Source organism: Scleropages formosus, chromosome 12 (assembly GCF_900964775.1).
Source record: "Scleropages formosus chromosome 12, fSclFor1.1, whole genome shotgun sequence".
NCBI classification, from domain to species: domain Eukaryota; kingdom Metazoa; phylum Chordata; class Actinopteri; order Osteoglossiformes; family Osteoglossidae; genus Scleropages; species Scleropages formosus.
In genome coordinates this window covers 7,933,757-7,956,951 of record NC_041817.1, presented here as the reverse complement: position 1 = coordinate 7,956,951, position 23,195 = coordinate 7,933,757, and the positions used below count along the sequence as shown (strand labels likewise).

General features: G+C 53.1%; 1 protein-coding gene across 6 annotated transcripts in view; it reads right to left on the bottom strand.

Annotated features, from left to right (window-relative positions):
• Positions 1-23,195, bottom strand: part of LOC108940367 (zinc finger MIZ domain-containing protein 2-like) — a 37,215-nt gene that overhangs the window by 10,748 nt on the left and 3,272 nt on the right. For 2 of the 6 annotated variants that reach the window (XM_029257059.1, XM_029257061.1), the window contains exons 2-6: positions 5,253-5,358; positions 2,827-2,941; positions 2,044-2,243; positions 1,600-1,783; positions 279-500 (exon numbers count right to left, since the gene is read on the bottom strand). In XM_029257059.1, coding sequence (XP_029112892.1) covers positions 279-500; positions 1,600-1,783; positions 2,044-2,243; positions 2,827-2,941; positions 5,253-5,302 — 771 coding nt within the window. In that variant the 5' untranslated portion in view covers positions 5,303-5,358. Of the gene's footprint in view, positions 1-278; positions 501-1,599; positions 1,784-2,043; positions 2,244-2,826; positions 2,942-4,028; positions 4,750-5,252; positions 5,359-16,980; positions 17,319-23,195 lie in introns of those variants that run through there. The other 4 variants (XM_029257062.1, XM_029257063.1, XM_029257064.1 and 1 more) reach the window with 4 other exon arrangements.

The window sequence follows — 23,195 nt, the reverse complement described above, 5'->3', positions numbered from 1 at the left end:
GCGTCCTGTCCTGGGTGCGTCCCCTCCCTCTCCAGCCTCGTGCCTGTGTCGCTGGGTTCGGCTCTGGCTCGCCGAGACCCCACGCAGGACAAGCAGTTTCAGTCAACGTGTGTGTGAGAAACATGTAAGGCGGTACATCAAGAAACCAGGAGTGTTATTCCCATTAAGTTCAGCAAAGTCTGGCACGCAAGTTGCAGGCAAGAGGCCGAAGCTGTTCCTAGACACGGTCGCAATCTTTGACACTATTGCTTCTATAGCACACGACTGGCCTGGCGCACCTCTGAGCTGTAGGGTCTTTTGAGTCCCTGCTGTGGCCTTGGGGGGCCCTGCTGGCCTGCAGGGTAGCCCGGTTGCTGAGGCAGTCGCTGGCCCTGTGCTGCGTACATGGGTCCCATGGAGGGGCCACGGGCAGGGCCAATTCCTGCAGGAGCCATGCCAGGAGGGCCTCTGGGTCCTGAATGGGGCAGGAACTGGCTGTTGTAAGGGGATCCAGCACCCATCTGGGAGGCGGGGAACATTTGAAACAATCAGGTTAACACACTGAGCCCCAGAGCTGTGACATGGGGCACTGGAACAACAGGTACAGAGCTCAGCTGTGCCATTCTCGTGTGAGACTGGGCAGTAGAGTTGGAAAGCGGGTCTCTTCAGGAAGCAGGACACGGGAAACGGGGTGGGAACCCGAGCACAAAGGCGATGACGGCAGAGGCTTTTCTACCGCATTTGTCAGAACCTTTAAGACAGTTCTGAATCAACCAATTACCGACCACTGCAGTAATCGTAAAATGAGGATAGAAAGTGGCTTTCCAACTGCTGTAGTATCACTAAACAAGGTACTTGCCTTGAATTAATACAGCAAAGATTATGCAGCTGTAGATATAGGCAAATCACCGTTAAGTAGCTTAGAATACAAAACTGCTTTTTCTACAAAAATTTTCAAACAACAAGACCAACAACAATAAAACACACGAAAAGAGAAGGGAAGCCAGGTAAAACCTGCAGAAATTTCCTCTTCTGGCCAAGGGGGGGCACACGACACACCGAGACCAGGTACTGCTGTGCAGCGCATGGTGAGCGTGCCATGGCTCCTGCCACTGGAATATGTGAACACACCGACTTTTCCAGCCGTCAGACACAGCTACGAACCACGCTCAAGGAAGGCATGTGGAAGCGTTTCACACACGGGCTAACAAATTGAGTAGAGCGGTGGTCTGTGGACCAGATCGGGGGGGTAGCAGGTGGGGTAGTGGTTAGTGCTGCCACCTTGACATTAGAAAGACCCAGGCTCAAATCCCACCTGCTACTATAGTACGTCTTTGGAGAAAAATGGCAGCGAAAGAAACAGGTAGTAGTAAGTAAACAACAGGCGGACCAATGTCCACACTGGACGTCACCGCTAGTGACAGGATGAAGTAATTTTCTCCCCTCTGCAATAAGAGGGTCAGCTGTTGGCCACAGAGCGCGAAGAACGAAACACAGAAGCTAATCTGTAAATACGAACGCTCGGAGGTTCTGCCTCGTGCAGCAATGTCACTGTGCGAAACAGCCACGATGTTTCGAAAGGTCGCATCGAGAGGCCAGCGGCGCCCGGGGGGGCCGTACCTGCCCGTAATTCAGCTCCTGGTTCTGCTTCTCCTGTATCGCGGCAACTGTTGCCGTAGCAGTTGCAGTTGCTGTGGCGGCCGCGGCGGCCACCGCCGCTGCCGCAGCTGCCTGGGTGAAGTCTGCGGACGAGCGGGCGCCATGAGGGGGTACGCCCATCGACCCTCCGCCGCTGGGAGGGTAGCTGAAGATGAACACAAAGACTCAGTGGTTCTTCCCAGAGAGCTTAGTGCCTCTTGAAGCTGTCAGGAAACACTGCTGTACACAGCAACTGCCATAAACAACACCGAGGCCGTATAATTTGTACGTCGCGTCTAACGGCTGAACGGGCTATGACTTCTAGTGATGTAAACCGGTCCCTGAGGCCACAGCAGTGACTCACGTAACCTCTGAGGAGTTACACAACCTCCCCTGACGTTGGGGTGGTGGGTCTCCCTCTCTCACCTGCCCCCGTAGCCTGGTCCCGCCGGGTAACCCCCACCTCCACCCGGCCGGCCGTACAGCCCTTGCTGCATGTAGCCCTTGCTGGGCTCGGCGTAGCTCTGCTGGCCCATGAACTGCGGGGAGCCCATGGCAGGGCTGCTTCCAGGCATCATGTGGCCACCTGCAGAGTTCCCCCCAGGACCCATAGGGGCACCAAGGACCTGTGCAGGAAGAGAGGAAGAGGAGCCACGGGGAGGGAAAGCAGGAGGGCAGAGAACACATGGCCGGGCAAGATGTGAATACTGCAGTCTGTCAAGACTAAAGGGGAAACGAAAGTGGGGAAATACTGAATTTGGACGAAATAAGGAACATTTAAATAAAGCTCTCTCCGCCATGCTAAAAGCGTAAAAGTCAACTGATGGCAAACAGTAACACGGGGCAACACCTCCAACCACTATCAATCACCACTTGTCTAATGAAGGGCTGTGTGGTCTCGAGCCTACCCTGAAAGCATACAGAGTAAAGCGGGTACACCCTAGATGAGGATATTTCAGAGTCACCGGTTCACCTGAAAAGTGCGTGTCTGGATTGCGGGAGGTAACCGAAGCGCATGGAGGAGGCCCGCGCGTGCTCCACGCAGACCGTGCCGGTTTCGAACCCGCATGCAAACCCACAGCCCAAGAGAAACGAGGCACCGGGGCAACCTTCTGCGCCATTGCGGCACCGGTCTTCCCCCTCTGCCAGGCAACGTTTCCGAGACGTGCAGACACAGCCTCAGGACTTCCAGGATCGGGGAGTTCTTACCTGGCTGGGTGATGGATTGGTCACCCCCCACACGGTGGTTACCACGGAGAGGGAACCTGCGGCCTGATTGGAGCCTTGCTGCCAGGAGACAGGGTCATACGGGTAGGAGCCGTCACTGCGGAGGAGATTCGCGCGGGACATCGTTACCACCCATATCTTAACTGAGCGTTTTACGAAGGGGGTCAGATGAGCGACTGATAAAATCTACTTGGTTCCAGCTACTTCCAAACGCCGAGGGGGAACAGACAACACAGCCGGGAGTTAAAGAGAGAGACAGATGGGATCGGGAGACTGCTTTCACACTAAGGACGTCAGCGTGGTAACCAGAGTGTGTTCTGCATACAGATGCACGCATGTGCGGCAGACCGTTTCACCTCTTCGTTTGGGTTACGCTGCAGGATTGTGTGTGTCGACGTACACAAATACGTACGCGCACACACGCCCGCCCACGGAGCACTGCCTGGCTGTACGCGAACAAGATTCGTCTTTACGCACGTGAGCCGACCAGGTTTCCGAAGCACGGTTCTAGAAACGCGCCGTGCGACGGGTTAACTTGGTACGCAGCTATTTAGAGAGCTCGTTATTAATACCTCATTAAGCGAGCTAATGTACCACTTGTTTCGGCGCACGCGTCGATTCTTATTTGCCCATTCTTTGTCGTAGGCATCAGGTCCTCCAACAAGTACTTGTAGAATTCGTAGACGAACTCTTTCAGGTTGGCGCTGACTGCTTCTCACCAAAGGAGTGCCAAAGCGACATTAACAGACTCGCACGTGGGGTTCACGCCCTTTCAAGCGGGGCGCTGCATGTCCGCATTTTATTTTTTACAGCCGCACACACAGAACTGGGCTGTGTGTGTGTGTGTGTGTGTGTGTGTGTGTGTGTGTGTGGGATTGTGTGCAGCGCAGTCCCTCCGTGTCTCACTAAACCTGACTTCTGTGTCTCAGTCACATGCTCGCATAGTACTCTGCACTTTGTTTCCATGGAGATACTGCCGTCACTTAGATACGGGTAAGAGAAATACAGGGAGGGAGGGACAGCGGGGGTGGGGGGGGGGTGATCTGTGATCTGTGCGCAGGCGTGTGTGTGTTTCTTTGTAACTCACACTGGATTAAACAGGACTGCTCTAGTTATTCCCCCCCCTTGCGTTCCATAATTAGCAAAGCTGCACAAAGCCTGGGAAGAGCGGCAGGGACGCGTACCCAGAAAGAACAGCGAGTCTCTGCTGAATCACACATCAACAGCCGCTTCCACGAATAGCGGAAAAGGAGCTCCAGGAACACGACATGGCGGTGCCGCCGCTGACTGGGGCGTTCCTGGGGTTACTCTCATTCAGCAGACAAGAATATGCCGTTCATTCCGCGTACGCGCTACATCGTCGTTATATCTTCCGGGAGCGTCGGCGCCGGTCTTCCGCAAAATGCCTGGATTAAGTCAAACTGACAATTTGTGCTTTAAGGAGGAGAAAAAAAAGTGAAACAATAGAGACAGTGTTTTTTAGGAAGCAGGTGGTGGAAAGACATGCACTGGCACACACGCGCACAGGATGCCAGGAGGCGAGGTGGGCAGCCCTGCCCAAAGGCTGTTTCGTGAACCACCGTCTCTAAAATCCACGTCCTCGGCACCTGACGTTTGCCCTTCGTCACCTGAGCACGCGCATGATGGTTGTTAGCGTCCTGACGCCAGGTGCCGCTCCCCTTGCTGCAGAACGAGCTCTGCACGGCTGCAGGGAAACGAGGTGATCTCCTTGTTAACGGAGGCGCTGTACCCCACCGCTGCGATACACCGCTCTTGCACAACACCTTGGCAAGGTGCCGGCGTGGGCAGCTCATGGTGGCGTCGAGGGCAGCCAGGACACTCGGAGGCTGGGGGAGGGGGTCCTCTCAGGTTCCTTTCCCCAAACCACCGGATGTCCGGCCCACTCTGCAAACAGGAAGCCATTGTTCCTCAGCTCGGCTTCCAGATGCCCAATCAAAAGGGACACGGGGATGCAGAGGCGCGGAGGGGGACCAATAGGAGGCGGCGTGGAGCCTCTGCCGACCGCACACATCTGCAGCGAGCGCAAAGGGTGTTTTATCTCCCCCACGTGCGTCTGTTTCCGGCTCATTCTTAACGTCTCACCGTTGCACCCCCCGCCACTCCTGCGCCTCGCGTGAAATTGTTCCCTTATCTTTCAGATATAAAGAGGGTTCAAAATAAGGTGGAACCTCAGAGGTACTGCGAGCGAAGCTTTGGGGGAAAACACTTTTTCAGAAAGCTTCTGGAAGGAAAAAACAACATGCTACAGGGAGCAGCGGTCGAGCGGCAAATTGACAGGGAAGCCTCCTGATATCCGGACAAAGGGGGCCTGCAGGATGCAGCGAGGGGCTTCTTTGAATGCCCATGTCCTGGGTGTGGGGTTTCACAAGCGAAAGCAGGACGCTTACCTGTGTGGTGTCGGAGGCAGCCCAGGTTTCATGGAGTTGTTGGGGTTCATCGGAGGGGCGCAGAGGTCAACGGAGAACCCCAGAACTCCTCAACCCAGCAGGCAGCCTGGAAGAGTAAGCGCTGTTAGTCGCTGTAGTTAAGGCACTGGAAGAGGTAGAGACATCCGGGACAGGCAGTGTCACAACTAAATATTCACATGCTAACTGAAGCCACTTGTCCCGAGCGGGGTTGCAGCGAGCCGGAGCCTAACCCGGCAACGCAGGGCGTAAGGTTGGAGGGGGAGATGACACACCCAGGACGGGTCGCCAGTCCATCGCAAGGCATTCCAAGCAGGACTCCAACCCCAGACCCACCAGAGAGCAGGCACAGGCCAAACCTGCTGCGCCACCGTGCCCCCCTTTAGTCAAGACTAATTTTTTAAATATATTTAGTCAACACTATATATTTTAGGTGGGGGGGAACGCAGGGTGGCACAGCCACTCTCTGGTGGGTCTGGGGTTCAAGTCCTGCTTAGGGTGCCTTGTGATGGACTGGCGTCCCGTCCTGGGTGTGTCCCCTCCCCCTTCGGCCTTGCTCCCCGTGTTGCCGGGTAGGCTCCGGTTTGCCACGACCCCGCTTGGGACAAGAACTTTCAGACAGTGTGTGTATATATTTTAGTTTAAATATTTTTGTGCTGTTTTGGTAGAGGAACGGGGAGCGCTACGAGAAACGCCACGCTGTCATCCGCACAGATACCCTTTCGGGAAGACCTGCTCCAGAAAGCCGCAGTCTTGGGCCTCACGGCTTTTGAACGGGATCCCAGATTTTAAACCAGTGAACAACGTATGCAGAAACCGCAGGCGAACTGGGCTCGCGGTGCAACTTGTACGTGGAGGAGAGGCTGTGAAAGAGCAGCCAGTGAGCAGGTTTTCAGCAACAGCAGCAGGAGCAGCAACAACAAAAAGCAAACAACTCCAGGAACACTTCATTTCTGAGTCAGGCGGCTCTGCTTCTCGCACTAATTTTTTTCCTCTGCTCATCAGAGTCCCAAGTCGCATGGCCTTCCCGACGTAGCCGATTCAAAGCTAAATCAATCACTCCACAACAATAGCAGGGGGGTGCGGCAGCGCAGTGGGTTGGTCCGGGTCCTGCTCTTCGGTGGGTCTGGGGTTCGAGTCCCGCTTGGGGTGCCTTGCGATGGACTGGCATCCCGTCCTGGGTGTGTCCCCTCCCCCTCCAGCCTTACGCCCTGTGTGCCAGGTTAGGCTCCGGTTCCCCATGCCCCGTGTGGGGCGAGCGGTTCGGACGGACGGGCAACGATAGCACACAGGCGGAGGGAGGGCCACTTCTGTATTTCTGCACTTGTGTTTTTTTCGTATTTCTGCCATATGCAAGGTCAGAGGGGTCTGACATAATACAAATCTGCAGCATAGATGGAAAACCAGGAAGCAACGGGCAACTAAGCGAACAAATAAACAAATACCTTCATTCACTCATCCTTTATTAATAACCACTAACCCAGTTCAGGGTCATGGGGGACTGGAGCCTATTCCAGAAGCATCTCGGGGCAAAACTAAGGTGTCAAATCAGCAATCCTCTTTTTCACGACATCTCTAAAGCGTCATGGCATCCGGCCCGTCATACGTGCCGAACATCCCTCCTCCGCAGCCTTACAGTGATGTCATTCCATACAGCGGGGAAAAGTCTTCATTCATCCAGTCAGTATGTGCGCTGCACACTCACTCGTTTCGTGACGGGATGAAAACAAGACGAAGATCAACAAACTGTTACGATTATATATGTAAAGCCAAAGGGTCCGAAGGCCCCTTCTACTCCCTGTTGTGAGGCACAATAATTACCGGGTCCGAGTTACCCCTCCGCTGGGGGTCCCTCTGACCAACGCAAAGGCGCTGCAGCCTGCAGAAGCAAAGAAATTCAGAAAGCACACGGGGAGGAAAACGATAAGCCGTTAACACGGCTCGGGAGCGGTTCCCGCCCACCGTTTACTGCCATCGCTAGTGGTCATTCCCACTTTGCACCGCCCCTCGCTCCTACAAGGGACGGCGCGCAAAGCAACAGATGCGATTCGGAGCAGTTCTGCGGCTTTTCTCTCCCTCGCAACGGAGCTCCTGTTACATGCCGGGACTGCGAGCGGGGACCGATAGCCATCCTGCCATCAGAGCCTCTTTGTTCGAGCCCACAGCCAGACGGAGGGTTGTCCGTATCAGCCTAGGGTCATGTGGGCGTGTCTCTGTGTGTGTGTGTGTGTGTTTTCAAAGCACGCTCTGCTTCAGGGTGACATGAACCATTAACTCCGAGATGGTGATGTTGCTGACACCAGAGCAGGGGGGCTGGATCAGTCCCGGCAGCAACGCCGCACCTCCGCTTCGGGCCGACACCGGTGTTTCCTGGACAGCACAGACCCCCCCCTACCTCGGGCACCCCGCAGGACCCGGAGATCGGACACAGACACGACGCAGGAAGCCTCACGGTTAAAAACCCGACGCTGTGCGATGGCACCGGGGATGGCTCTCTCTGTGTAGTGGCTGCTGGGTAATTACTGTGGGCTCCCTGCCCCCTCCCACCTCACCAATACATGTCATTAACTGACATGCTAATTTGTCACCCTTCCCTCCCCCATCAGCCTCTCCCCACATGTAGGTCAGACAGCCTGCAGCTTGCAAAGAGGAAATAAAAACAGGGTGGGGCCGCGACGGCGGCGGAGGAGGAGGAGGAGGCCTTTGCGTGAGAAGAACATCGACAGGAATAATAAGGTCAAGGAAGACGGCTCCTCAGCTGCAGCCGGAAAGGAGAATATAGTGACAAGTGGTTGGTGGAAAGGGGGGGCAATGAGAGAGCGGGGGGACCACCGCAGAGGAACGAACACGTGGGCGCACGCACACACACACACACGCACGCAAAGGCTTCAGTCCCAACAGCCTCGACACGGACCCTCGAGCACGCAGGGCTTCATTACAGCGCTTTAGCGTCACGTACGTGACTGCGGCGTTAATGTAAACCGACTCATTCCGCAGCGCAAACGCTCACCAGACTCGGCGCAACAGCTAAACGAATCGGACAGGGGAGGTCGGGCAGCGCGGAGGTCGAGCCGCGAACAGCCTCGTCGAGTGACGCGAACGGACCGGCAGGTGGCGAAGCGGTTAAAGGAGCCACGAGCTGGAGGCCGCAGAGCGGCGTCTCAAAAAGCGCACCTCGGCGCTTTCGATAAATGTTACGCAGCCGCGTCACGGCATAAAACGGCACGCGACGGGACACGCGTCGCCGGAACAAACGAAGCGGGACTATAAATGGTACGGCGGGGATAAACAGGCACCGGTGCGCCGGACCACCGCCGTGCCGCTTGCTGCTAATGAAGAGCAACGTGTGGGTGGAGGAGGCGGATGCGATGACACGCACTTGCGGGGCCCGTTATTAATTACGCTCATTACTGGTGGTAATGGACCCGCGGGGAAGCGAGCGGCTCTTTGCACGCGTGACGCGCAGCCGCAGACTGCGTGTGTGCGCGTGCGCGATTAACCTAGCACGGAGGGGGCAAGGGGCGCGAGGTACGGCGACTGCGGACACGAGCGCAGGCGAACACCCCACCACCGCTCGGGGACACACACACAGACACGCACGCGCAGGCAGCCAGATGAAGTGGGCCGTGTCGACACGTGGGCGACTGTGCCCACAGCTTCCCCCGCCCCTGTCCTCGGAGAGACCCCACGAGCTGCAGTGGCGTGCCGAGCGGTACGCACGCCCCCCTTCCCCCCTCCCCCCACAGTACACACTGTTCCTGTCCCGGAATGAGCGCTGCACCCTGTACTCCCACTCCTCTGCCCTCCTTGTTATTTCCTCTCCACCCCCCACCCCACCTAGAGACAAGGGTTCAGAGTGGGACTTGTGCATCGTCCCGGACAGCGTGTGTCTGTCACGTTGACCGAAGAGGTGCTAAACACTGGGGGAAAGTAGGGGGGGCAAACAGAGTGGTTGTCGTCCGGTACACGACGACACCTCGCAGCTTTAACAGAGCGAATCAACTGAAAGACGAGCTCTCCGCAGCCCCGCTGACGCATCGCCGCAGGGCTCGCGCTCACGGGTTCAAAGACCTCTGACAACACGGCTAGGGGGCCAAGGCTTGGGGGGGGGGGGGGGCGCTTCAGAAAAGCCTCTTCTTTCTGGTTACACCTACAAAGGCAAACGGCCTCACCTCTCACGCGTTAACCCCAGAGCCGAGATCCCCTCCCCCCAATGCCGCGAGCACCAAGACGTCGGTCGGCGGCAGAGGCCCAGGTCTCCGCAGCCACCTGGTTACGCAACCTAACAACATCTGGTCCCATGGAATAATCCCAGGAGCCCTCCCCTCGGACCGTCTGCGGCCTGCAGTTGAATAACGACGACGCACACGTCGTCAGGCCACACACACACACACACACACACACACACACATTTACATTTATTCACTGAGCTGACATTTCTCTCCACTGTGACTTATAACTATTTATCCATTTATACAGCTGGGTAATTTTACCGGAGAAGTGGAGGGTCGAGTACCTTGCTCTAGGGTAGTACAGCTGGGATTTGAACTTGCGAGTTTGGGTTCAAAGGGAGCAGCTTTAACCGCTACACTACCGGGTGCCCCCCCTCACCACGCACGCACGCACGCACGCACGCACGCACGCACGCACTTACCCCCACTCTTGTGTTGATAGAAGGAGTAGCGGTCCATGACACATGAACACGAGCGATGGCGATCAGCTCGGGGTTCCTCCGAGGGCTCGGCCCGGGGCCCACACCGCATCCGGCTCCCCCATTCACAAAACCGAATGGAGGAGGCTCTCACCACAGTGGTCCCCTCCCCCACCCCACACACACACTCGGCCATTCGAGGGACCACTGCAAAGCCATGGGGAGCGACCCTCAGGGGCACATTCCACAGCAGAGCTGCCAGACATGCCCCCCGGAACACACACACACACACACACACACACACAAAGAATACAGATGACCAGTGGTGAGCAGCCAGACTGCTACTGACACCCATGAGAAAAAGAAGCATCCAGCCACTGGGACGAGCTTCCCAGGATTCCACAAGTGACATGGGGAACTCACTGCAGCCGCAGTGTGTGTGTGTGTAAAACAGGGGTTGCACAACTTTAGATTTTTTAAAGTCGACAGTTATGTGATGAAATTCAACGCTGACTAGTCGCTGATGACATCATGAATAAAAAGACAGGCGAAGGGAATGCTTTGCAACAACCGACAATCTATTATTAAACTGAATGCAAATGCTGACGAGCTTCTTTTTTGTTTTTGTTTTAAAAATGAAAAACTATGAATTAACTATGTTTAGTAACTATTTTTTGCTCAAAATGTTAAATATTTAAAATATGCCTCGTTTATAGTTTCTTGCCGTATGACTCTTTGACTGAGTTATTTTGTTTTGTGGTATTCTTGAAGAACCCGCAAGTAAAGCACGGAGGTTCTCGGTTCTGGCTCCGTTGTGGTGGAACGTCCTTCCCCCGTCACTCAGAACTGCTGAAACTCTTTCTGCATTCGAGAAGGGTCCGAAAACTCACCTTTTCCGGACCCATTTCGCCCAAGATCTCGCCAGCTCATGCACAGTGTAAATGTTCATGCACCATAACTTCATGAGCATCACCAGATAAAGCCTTTAATCAGCCACTACTTCGGCATTGTATTTGCTTGCTTGTGTATCTTAGATTAAAAAAAAAAAGGTTAGGAGGGTATCAGGATTTGTCTATCCTGTGTTTTATGCACCTACTCGATCAATGAACCTCGGTGCAGTAAGTGGTAGGCAACAAACTAGGTTTACTTAAGAGTCATATGTTTGCAGCCATGTCTCTTTCCCTTAACGTAATGCACAAATTGTATTTTCGCTGAGACGTATGTTGCTTTGGAGTAAAGCGTCTGCTAAATGAATGAATGTAAATGTACATGTAAATTATGTAAAAGCATTTAAACCGAGCATAATCCATCAGTGGATTCATCGAACATGCTGGCCTCGTTCCGAGTTATTGATCATAAGTTAATATGGATCATTTGGTGCTTTTCAAAAGCAGCAAGAGAGCGTCCTCTTCTCACAATGTGGTGCCGTGCACAAAATCTTCGGACAATCATTGTAGAAGAACCCCACGCAGCACCATTGTACTAGATTGTCTGCGATCTCTGAATATGTTGCTCTACTTTCTATTATATTACTTATCATTTGCACAAATGGCTCCAGAGTGGACATTTTTTCTGAAGACCCCAATGAAACTCACTTTTACCTCCAGGTTAGGCAACTTGTTAGACATTTACATTTTTTTTTTTTTTTTTTAAATCAGACACTTTTCGCAAAAGTCACTTGGAACGAACTCTATGTAGTGTTGTCAGCCCACACACCTTATTCACCGTGGTGACTTACACTGCTAGATACACTACTTACGCTGGGTCACTCACCCAACATCAGTGGAACACACACACTCCCTCTGTCACTCACACACACACTTTGGGTGAACCTGAACAGCATATCTTTGGACTGTGGGAGGAAACCAGAGCACCCAGGGGAAACCCACGCAGATACAGGAAGAACATGCAAATTCCACACAGACTGAGCAGGGACCGAACCCACGTTCTCTCACACCACCCAGGTGCTGTGAGACAGCAGCGCTACTCGCTCTGCCACCGTGCCGTTACATTGGAAATACTGCGCACTTTAGGGCATTCATCATATTGGCATTGTGAGATTTTGATTTCTACACTTTGTATGATTAAACAAAAAAGAAAATTAAAGAAGTCCACTTGTTTTCTTTTTGTGCTTGCGCTCAGAAAAAATAAAAAGACGTTTTCCTAATTTTTCCGTTAGTTAATTCATAAATAGTTTTTCATCTTTAAAACAAAGAACGAATAAAGGCAACGTACACGGTCCGATTGGATCGTTCCTCTGCTAGCGTTAGCGGATCCCTTTTCAGATGAGTGCGCTTTGCGCTCGTTGTACTTTTGTTGTACTTCAGGACAAACTCGCATATTTTACAAGTGACAGTAGCACAAGCTTCATATTTCCACACACTTGATGAACCGCTCCTGGTTTTCTGCAATGACCCACCAGACTCCTCACCCGTTGTCCTCTCGGAGGCACCTATGCCGTTAGTGTCATAATCACATGATCAGCGACTAGTCGACGTCAAGCCTAAAGCGTCATTGCAGAGCAGTAAAGTCGACAACTCGACCAGTCGGTGCAACCCCTAGCGTGTAAGCGGGCGGCACCATCCGGTCAGTCGCACGCAACCTTGCGATGCCCTCCACCTGCAACTGCAACAGAAAGAAAAGGAGCCAAGTGGAAAGCTGTGAAGATTTAGATCCAACCTGGGACTCCAGTTTCTACAAAGTGTTTTACCACGTTAAGCTACTTACAGTGATTTACCGATTTGTACACCTGGGTAATGTTTATTGGAGCAACTCAGGGTGAGTGCCTTGTTCAATGGCACTGCAACAGGTGGTAGGATTTGAACCTCCGTCCTCTGACACCAAGAATGGGAGCTCTAACCGCGACGCCACCTGCTGCCAGGGTCTAATAAGCAAGCGTGAGTTTTAACGGAACACTTCTGCTCGAATCTCCAGTCCACTCAGTAGGTCGCCACCGGAATACGTGCGCTTTGATGACGACCGTGTCGGTAACCGTGCGTCTGCATCTCACCCCTCTGCCTCATTTTGTTTGCGGAGCCGCACGATCCTTTGGAGACAAGGGTCTGCGCAACACACGAACGCAGGTGTAAATATAAGGCGAAGGGGTCGACAGCGAGAGGAAGTCCGACGAGAGGGGGTACGGTCAGATCGGCAGCACCTCCCTCTGGCGCGGTCCACAGGAAGCGAGGGAGGTGCTCCGTTACCGCTAACGTGACGCTCACCGAGACCACAGACATTCCACCGCAGCGCACCGGACGCGCTTCTGCGCCTCGCATCCTGAGCCTCGCCTTGCGCTCGCTGGGCGACGGTTATCCCAAGGATCCGTGCTTCCGGTATTTCGCCGACGAACAGTCACGAATAAAGAGGTCATAAAGATGCAATGAAAGGTTGCCATGGCAAAGGGCTACAACCGACGGGGAGCCCGGGTTCCAGGACAACGGTGACAATTTGGCTGACGGGTGTCAGCCGTCTACCCGCAGAGACACGAAGCTCTTCCACAAAGCGACGGCCCACCGTGTCTCTCAACGAGTGGTTGAGACTCAGCTGAAAGTGGCGGCATGTGTTTTTTGATACCATACCAAAAATACTTTATTGGTACAAAACCATCGCCTGCAGTATATACCGGTGTCGACCGCAACCGCCGTGTGCCCTACTGAGCCAGTAAACACATCCAGATCCAGCGTGCCGGCAGTCACACTCTGCTTGGTATAAGAGAGCCTCAAGCACCCACGCACCTTGCTCACTGAAATAATTAAAAAATAATGAATTATTGTTATTATCTGATGCCTCTTTCCAAGGCAACGTGCAGCATAGGGTTTGTACTGTAAGTGAATTACAATGATTTACGCATTTGTACAGCAGGGTACTCTACTGTATCTCACACTCTCACACACACACACACACACACATTTTCAGAACCGCTTGTCCCATACGGGGTCACGGGGAACCGGAGCCTAACCCGGCAACACAGGGCGCAAGGCCGGAGGGGGAGGGGACACACCCAGGACGGGACGCCAGTCCGTCGCAAGGCACCCCAAGCGGGACTCAAACCCCAGACCCACCGGAGAGCAGGACTGCGGTCCAACCCACTGCGCCACCGCACCCCCTTCTCTACTGTATCAATTCAGAGTAATTCAGCACAAGAACTCTGTTCAAGGGTACTGGCAGCAAGAGAAGGATTCGAACCCCAGTGCCTTGACTGGAAGATGATATCCCTAACCCCTAGAAATTACGATCGGCCCACAGCCGCACGCAGCCCAAACGCACGCCGCTAACTTTCACCTTGCACGGAACTCCTGCCGAGCGCCGTCACCGGTTCCAGAACTTGTCCAGAAGACACTTTCTTAAAGTCTTATAAGCCTTAGTTCGGGCCAAAGCAGGAGACTTTAAACTGCAGGCATCAGAGTCCGATATGATGAGGGACACAAGCCCTAGAGCCCTAACAGGGACCCTTCCAGAAAGAACTTAACTGGGTAGCAGCAACTTTCATTAACAATTTGTTATCGTTATCATCATCATCATCATCATCACTACTACTACTCTTTCAGTTAGCCGACTTCTTTCTACTGGTAATGCCTCAATGCTTCTGGGCTGTGGGTTTGGATACGGGTTCAAGTCTGGCTAAATCCACGTGTTCTGGGTTCCTCCCCCCAGTCCAAAGACATGTATGTTAGGCAAACCGAAGACTAAACTCTCCGCAGGGCACAAATGAGAGAGCGTGTGTTTGTGTGTTGCAGTTGCTCGTGTGATGAACATTGGTGGACATGGTGAAACAAACTACTTAATCACATGTCTACAACTACGTCTCTTTCTCCTAATGTAATGCACACATTGTTTTTTCTATGAGATGTACATCGCTTCAGAGAAAAGCGTCTGCTAAATGAATACATTTAAATGTTTCAGAGAGACTTTCCTGCAGTAAACTGAGGACCTACCCAGGGCGTACCCTTCCTCACAGCCTATGCTTCTGGGAAATGCTCTGAACCATCATGACCCTGCGATGGATGGATGGATGGATGGATGGATGGATGGATCGATCCTGCTCTCCGGTGGGTCTGGGGTTCGAATCCCGCTTGGGGTGCCTTGCGACGGACTGGCATCTCGTCCTGGGTGCGTCCCCTCCCCCTCCGGCCTTACGCCCTGAGTTGCTGGGTTAGGCTCTGGTTCCCCGTGACAAGCGGTTCAGAAAGGATCCATCCGTCTGTACACACACTTTCTTATATTGGGTTTGTGTAATAAGATACAAGTATTTACCCAGCTGGGGAATTTTAAGTACGTAAACCAAGGGTACTACAGCAAGAGCAGAGATTCAAACCTAAGCCCTTTGAATGGAGCATCATCGCTCAGCCACTACTGCCCGTACGTACCAATGTGGTGCCAACGTAACCAGCCGGCCGGAGAGGGGCAGGGCAGGGGCAGCCAACACTCAACACACAGCGCTTACTTAGTTGACTCCACCAGCAACCCAGTGTGTGCAAACTAGAAAAGCAGATTGATTGGGCTCAAATTAAAGGAGGTAATGTTTACTGTGTTGCCGTGTACAGGAGGCTGTTAGAAGTGATGCAGTTTACAGGAACTCAACGCCACACTTACGGGGTCTGTGATGATACACTTCTGCTCCGTCTCTTGACTGACCTCCCCCTATACATAGGTCCTGGACTCCACGCACAGGGCCCCCCGACCCACTCGTAAATCAACGAGCACAGTTTGGTTCTCTGGGTGTGTGTGTGTCTGTCTGTCTGTCTGTCTTACAGGCAACTACATGCATTTCAAGTTCGGGATTGACGTGGGTGGGGGGTGGGGTTCAGCTCCGGAGCAAAAGCTGCCAACACATCCTGCCCACCTTCCACTGCACAGTCATCGCAGCTGCATCCGAAGGTGACAGTCACACAGTCGCCTCCGTCCCACAGCTGACACACACACACACACGTGCGCAGATCACCAACCTTTGACTCACACGCTGAGCCACAGCGATAGACTGCTGCTCCTCGGCACTCGCCGCTGGAATTCTCCTGTGGTTTCAGGAATTTTAATGACTCCATGTACCCTTCCTGTGCTTTGCTTCCTCCATAATGGAGGCAACATAAAATCGCAGCGTGGGCCGGGAGGTCAAACGGTGAACAGAACGCAGCTGGACCGCGGCTATTTCAGGAGCAGGGCGGCAAGCATCGATCCGCCGGCCGATAGGTCTCCGCCCAGCAACGGGGCGCAAACGCAGCGGCGTTAACGCACATCGGTGGGTAAACCGCTCCGTGTCAACGAGCGAAACAAACACGACAACAAATCTCTGCTGAGATGACGACTGACAGCAACGCAGTGTGAGAAGACAGCACTGCTGAGTGGGAAAATAGGATGTGTGGGCCACAGCCTTCTGTCAGACATGGCTGAATGTCAGAGGCCCAAAAGGAGACACACACACACACACACACACACAAACACACACACACACACAAAATCGATCCCATTACTCCCTTCAATCCCCAAGTCTCCATCACTCAAAATGATCCACGGAAATGGGATGGAGAGCAACAGCCAACTCCTTTTTCAGTGCGGTCGAACCCGGAGCCGACGCGTGGCGGTGCCTCACCGCCACCACTTAAACAGCCGAGGCACAGGCTGCCCGTGTCCTATAGCTGCGTGACCACATATCTCCACGTGGGAGTCACCTGGCAAGACCGTACGGTCGCCCTTCTGCTCGGCACCTGGGGATCCCAAACTACACGCAACAAGGCGCAGCCCGCTTGCACACCAGATAACACCCCTCTTACACTCCTCCACACACACCAGTACACCGGCAGAGGCAGGGATACACACACGCACACACAAACACATACCGCACACAGCATTTCCTCCAACCCTCACCACAGAAGTCGGTGCTGCGCTCACATTCTGCCTTCTCGTCAAAGAGCTCTTAACGGTGACCTGAGAGCGACCCGGGCGCGAGAGAGCCGCAGAGTTTCCGAGCGCCGCACCGAAACGGCGCGTCCGCGGCCAGGGAGGCGCTGATCCAATTAGCGGATAAGAAGGGGAGCAGAGATCAGAGTGGAACAAAAGGCTCACCGAAGAGTCCGAGTTCCCTCCCGCCGGACGCAGCGCAGGAATCCACACGCTGCAGGAAGGCGAGACGCCTAGGAGCCCGGAGCGGGTCTCAAACACCTGTCAAGAGTAAACTTTCAGCAGTGAGACCGCAGTGGTACACGACTTCCTTTCTCGCATTTACATTCATTCTTTTAGCTGACACTTTTCCCCAAAGCCATCTTTAGTCATGTCATTTTGACACGAGCAACGCAGGCCAAGTACCTCGATCAAGGGTGGGAATCGAACCTGAGGTTTTCTGGTCCATAGACAGCAAATCTAAGCGGTAAGATTTGTCTTTTTTTTTTTTTTTTTAAAACTTATTGTATTATTAATTTATTTGAATTTATTTGCTTTGTTGCTGTCCCATCTGTTTCGTCAGCATCAGTAGGTAGAGGCTGGGGGATCGGTGACCTGAGAAGCCCTCAGTAGTGTTCGCACATGTGCTTTTGGGATTCTCTGGGTCCCTGCCCTCCCCAGTGGAATGTAAATGTATCCCCTATATGAAAACTTGAAACAAAGTGTGGAAAAAAAAAAACTTTTACACATTACTAAACTGTATAGGGGGGTGCGGTGGAAGAGCGGGCTTGGCCGGGTCCTGCTCTCTGGCGAGTCTTGGGTTCGAGTCCTCCTTGGAGTCCCTTGCGATGGACTGGCGTCCCGTCCAGGTTAGGCTCCGGTTTGCCGCAATCCCAGTTGGGACAAGCGCTTCCAGACAGCGTGTGTGTGTGTGTAAACTGCACAGTAAGAGAACAGTATGAGATGAGGTAATGACCATACGGTCAGGGTTACGGGCGAGAACACGCACATCTGCCTCTGCCAACCTACTACTTTCACTCAGCCCGAGCGGGAGGCTCCCATCCTCGGCTCCGGGCTCAGGGGGCCTTGGCGGCAGCGCGCGCAGCGAGGTCCCCACCCGTATCCACCGCGGCGTGAGCTTCTCGCCAGGAATGTGGAGAAATGCCGACAGCACCTTAAAAGGTCATCTCCCACCACCAGATTTCAGCCGCAATCTACGACGTAAGCGACTCAGACGCTGCTTACAGAAGAGGACGGTGAGCCAAGCATGAGAGCGCTACAGTGCCGCTGGCTGTGCCTCGGTGAGTCACCGAGATCAGAGCGATAGAGCAGCGTCACAAACGTCTGGACATGACAAGGGGGTCCGGGTTAACCAGCGTGCCTTCTGACAATCTTCTGATCTACATGATCAATATAAGAACACACACACACACACACACAGGCCTTTCAGAATGCGTCAGAAATGATGAAACATCACTAGAGGCAGTGGGAGAAGCAAGGTGTAATTTTCACCAACTGCTCCGGAGTCAAACACAGCTGGTCAACATCATGAGTGCAAAGAAGTGTTCTGGAGGCCCCAGACATGGTGGAGATGGTCAAAAAAGGGTTATAGCACTGGAACAGAAGGCGGATGTTATCAAGCACTTCTACTGGGACAGGTGGTAGTGTAGCGGTTAGTGCTACTGCCTTTGAACCCAAAGGTCATGGGTTCGAACCCCACTTTGAGCTGTAGCACCCTTGCGCTAAACTGCTCCACTAAAATTACCCAGCTGTACAAATGAATAAGTTACTGTAAGTTGCTCTGGAGTAACCTCTCTAAAATGTAATGAAGGAAAATACAGAACAAAGTGTCACAAACTGCACAGTTTTGTGTGTTTTAACACACACACTTTCTGAACCGCTTGTCCCATACGGGGTCACGGAGCCTAACCCGGCAACTCAGGGCACAAGGCTGGAGGGGGAGGAGACACACCCAGGACGGGACGCCAGTCCGCTGCAAGGCACCCCAAGCGGGACTTGAACCCCAGACACACAGGAGAGCAGGACCCGGTCCAACCCACTGCGCCACCGCACCCCCCCGTGTTTTAGCAATGATCTGCAATTGATTATTCTTTTGCACCATCTTTTAATTTAAGGTGTACTGCGAGCGTACTGGGTCCCGCTCTCCGGCGGGTCTGGGGTTCGAGTCCCGCTTGGGATACCTTGCGACGGACTGGTGCCCGGTCCTGGGTGCGTCCCCTCCCCCTCTGGCCCTGCACCCTGCGTTGCTGGGTTAGGCTCCGGTTCGCTGCGACCCCACTTGGGACAAGCGGTTTCACATAGTGTTCGTGTGAGTTTCTTGTAGGCCAAGGACAGTATATTTAAAGTGACGTTATAGCACAGTAGTGAGGAGCCAAACACACACCTATAGGGTGTCCCTTTCAGATCCTTACAGCTCACTTACTCCATTTACACTGTGGAACTGAAGCAAAGGCTTTTGATCCCCTGAAGCTCTACCAAGGACAGCTCTGAACGTGCGTGAACCTTCTGCCACAAAGGAGACGGCTCTGCAGCACGCAGGCTTCCGAAAGGAGATCCCACTTCAAGTTAACAGCACTTGAGGCCAGTCTTGTGCTCAAAACATTTTCTTCACCGTGATCAAACGTAAAATGACTTTTACGAGGGGCGGGAAAAAAGGAAATCCAGCAAAAAGGCGCGTAGGCCGTTGGAGAGCCATTCTCAGGAACGGGGCGAGATTTTGTGGTCTGCCCAGCATGGAGATTTCATTGATTCAGCTAAAACCCTAAACAATGAGCCTGTTCAAAAGGGCAGAGCACATGTTGATATATTTAGCAGGAATTCTTGAATCCGCTCTGTGTTTGAAAGGCATCCTTGTGACACTTGCGCTCAGCGAGACGCGGTTGAGAAGAATCGACATCTCGTCCCTGGTGGCGCTCCGGAGAGGGACAGACACCGTCCCCAAGGTGGACGGACAGCCAGCGGAGCGGGGCAAACCTCGGACAATAGCGATGGGTTTTCCGCAATCACCGGGGCCTACCCGTGGTGCCATTCCTCTCCATCATTTACATTGATTCACTTAGCAGATGCTTTTCGCTAAAGTGACACACAACTCAGAGTAAACAAAGGCGTATTTCAGAGCCAAAGAGCTTTAGAGGCAGAAACGCCACTGTCAAAGCACAGTCAGTTTGTCAAGATACCGCCGTTTTCGCCAGCACATATTACACAAGCAGCTGCCTATAGGACTGAGTCCGAGAGGGAACAGAGACGTTATTGTGACAGATGGCACGACGCAAATTTATGGAGCCGTGAGGAGACCGGGAAAGAAGAGGGTCCATGCTGGGATGCTTCTGAAATGTTGGAAGGGATTCAGCAGTTCTAAGGGAGAGGGGAAGTTCATTTCACCACTTTGGAACCAAAACCAAGAACCTGTGGACTTTTGATTTTGTACCTCTTGTAAGAGGGCTCACCAAGTAGCCTGAAATGTCGGAACTTACTGGTCTGGTTGGGGTGTAGCAAGTGACCTAGCAGGTCCTGTAGGTATCAGGGCACAGATCCATTCATGCTTTTCTAGGCCATAACCAGAGTCTTACACTTGATACAGGCAACTACAGGAAGTCAACGGAGAGAGGCAAGGAGCGGAGATAACATGGGAACACTACGGGTGATCAGACACAACTCATGCTGCAGCATTCAGGATCATGTGGCGAAGCTTGATGACAAAGGCTGGAGCTAAAAAGTTTAGAAGGGCTATCACCATGGCCTGGACCAGCAGCTGCGTAGAGTGTGTGTTGCAGAGCTGCCAATAACAGTATTAACAAAATCTCTCTGTGGGTCGAAAGGTTCGCTCTGCAATAAAAATGTGACTGGTCTACCAAGGAAATGGTATATCGACAGGGACATCCATCCATCCATATCAATAAGCACTTGCCCAATGCAATGCAGTGGACTGACGACATTTCTAGGATTTCTTGCTGATAAAGAGTGATGGTCTATGGTATAAAGAAGCTGCAGACGCAGGCAGTGATGGCGACAACATCTGTGAGAAGTAAAGAAGTCGTCGGACGTAAATTCACTTCTTCCAAGTGCCAGCAAGGAGGAACCGCATCTCCACGGTTGCCTACCCGACGAGGGTTCGGCAGCAGTAGGGGAGAAGCTGGTGGGTGCAGCAGCAGGCAGGGCTGGGGGTGGGGGTGGGATGGAAAGAACTTTCTGCCTCCACTTTCCTGGCAAACCCCTCATGGCCCCTCGTCCCCTGCATCACCGCTGCGCCTGGCGTTCGGTTCTGCGTAAAACAATCTGCTTTTTCAGCCCAGGCGCAGAACTCGACAGCTGGCTCTCAGGGGTCCCGAGGCCACTCGGTGAAGCCGAGGATGGCGAGATCAGCCGCAGCCGCGCCGCACGAGCAGCGACAGAGAGCACGTGGTTCGGCAGGAGCGCCGGCCTCGTTTCGGAAATTAACCGTACTTACGAAACACCCTGCGTGATGGCCGGAGCCCCTCGGAGAGCCCACGCGCTCGAGCTAGTGAATGGCACTCCGGCTAGCGTACCTCTTAGATTGTTTTCCTTGTGAGGAGCAGCAGCAGACTCAAGCAACACATCCAAGCACCATAACTAAAGCACCTTGGGACAGAAGACCCATTAAAGGCATGTTTCTGTTGGCAGGGCTGGATTCCGCATGCCCGGAAAACAGATGAGCTGATACAAGTGTTGAGGGGGCAAGAGGAGAAACGGGAAGATGAAGCAGAGCCAGCGGGACCTCCCCCAACCCAGGTCCAAAGCACTATTGTTTCGCAGCGTCCTGCTTTCCTCAAGAAAAGACTCACGCATGCCTGCAACACGAGACAAGCTCAGCACTGTTCGATCAGCAGCGTGGAGGTTAATTAATTGATTGGCTGATAAACGAATAATCTGAGAGCTCCGCGGCAGACTGGGACCGTGCCGCCGGCAGACAGCGAGGGCCACGGGCAGGGCAGGCTACGGCCCGCACCCGCCTGTACCGCTGGGCGCTAAAGCGGCGCCACGGAAGGTCCGAAGAGCTGGCCTGCTTCCAGCGACGTGAACCACGATTCCAAACAGAGTACAAACTGCTAAAACGTACAAGGCCGGATCGCGTGCGGGGATCACGAAACATCTGGGCATTTGATACGGTCCTCTCGTCCTTAGCGACACCGAACCCAGCTCACCTCAAAAAGCACGGAAACACCTCCAGTTACAGCTGCATCCAAACGCAGCATCAACAGATCTAGCATTCAGCACAAAGGGTCTTCCATAAAGGTCACTCGGCTGTTTCGGGGATGTGCTCAGAGTTGAGTCAGGTGCTCGGTTACGGACCCGGCGACGTGACGCCGCGCGCTTATCGATCGTCCGCGGTAGAGGCGCATGCTGCTCCCTGGGGTACCCGCGCTACTCCAAGTCTCACAGAGGCGCCCTGCTAAAGAGCACAGGTAGAGCCCTACATGACGTATACACTTCATTCATAACCCGTGGCCACGACAGCAAGGCCTCATTGCCCTTGTTGACCAGTCGAGTTCAGCAGGAACACGCACGGCAAAACCCTCCACGCACACACAAAGACGACAAACACTGCCAAAGAAAACGGGATAAACAAACACTGTGTTTGCACACCACCGAACAAACCTGTAATGGCATTGAGCAAACATTTAATGTAAGCGCACGCATGCTATTCAAAGATAAACGATGCATTATCAGAAAATTTCTTTAAACTATTTAAACGCTATCAAATAAACATTACATTAACCTGGATGAAGTGGGACCGGAGCCAAATAGAACTCTGGGGTCTGTGCTGTTTAGGTCAACTGAAATAACATTTAACATGTTATAATCTGTACATTAACCATAAGCGCTGCTCCAGTGCAGGGCTGCGGTGGTCCGGAGCCTATCCTGGAAACGGGGGAATGAGGAGGGTACACCCTGAACAGGACACCAATGTATTGCAGGGCGTTTACACACACATTCACTCACACACACTATATGGGCGATTCAGACTCACCAATTCAGCTGAAACACATCTTTGGACTCTAGGAGGAAACCCATCCCAATGCGGGGAGAAAATGCAAACTGCACATAAACCAAGTTGGATTCAAACCCAGAGCCCAGGAGGCACCAGTGCTATGTGCTGTGCCACCGCACCATAATAAACAATTAGCATCAGAAGGTAACACCAATTGTACACTTCGTGCACAAATCAAAGATTTTGATTTGTATACACACACATTATTAACTAATGAAAATTAATTGTTGCTAAAGGGAAAAAAAATGTTTCAAGGGGGAGTTAGACAATGCAAAAGAAGTTGACGAATGTGCAATCGTGGAGTAATTTCAGTGTAATTTGCCATTGAGATAAAACATTTTCTATACAGGGGGTCCCCGATTTACGGTGG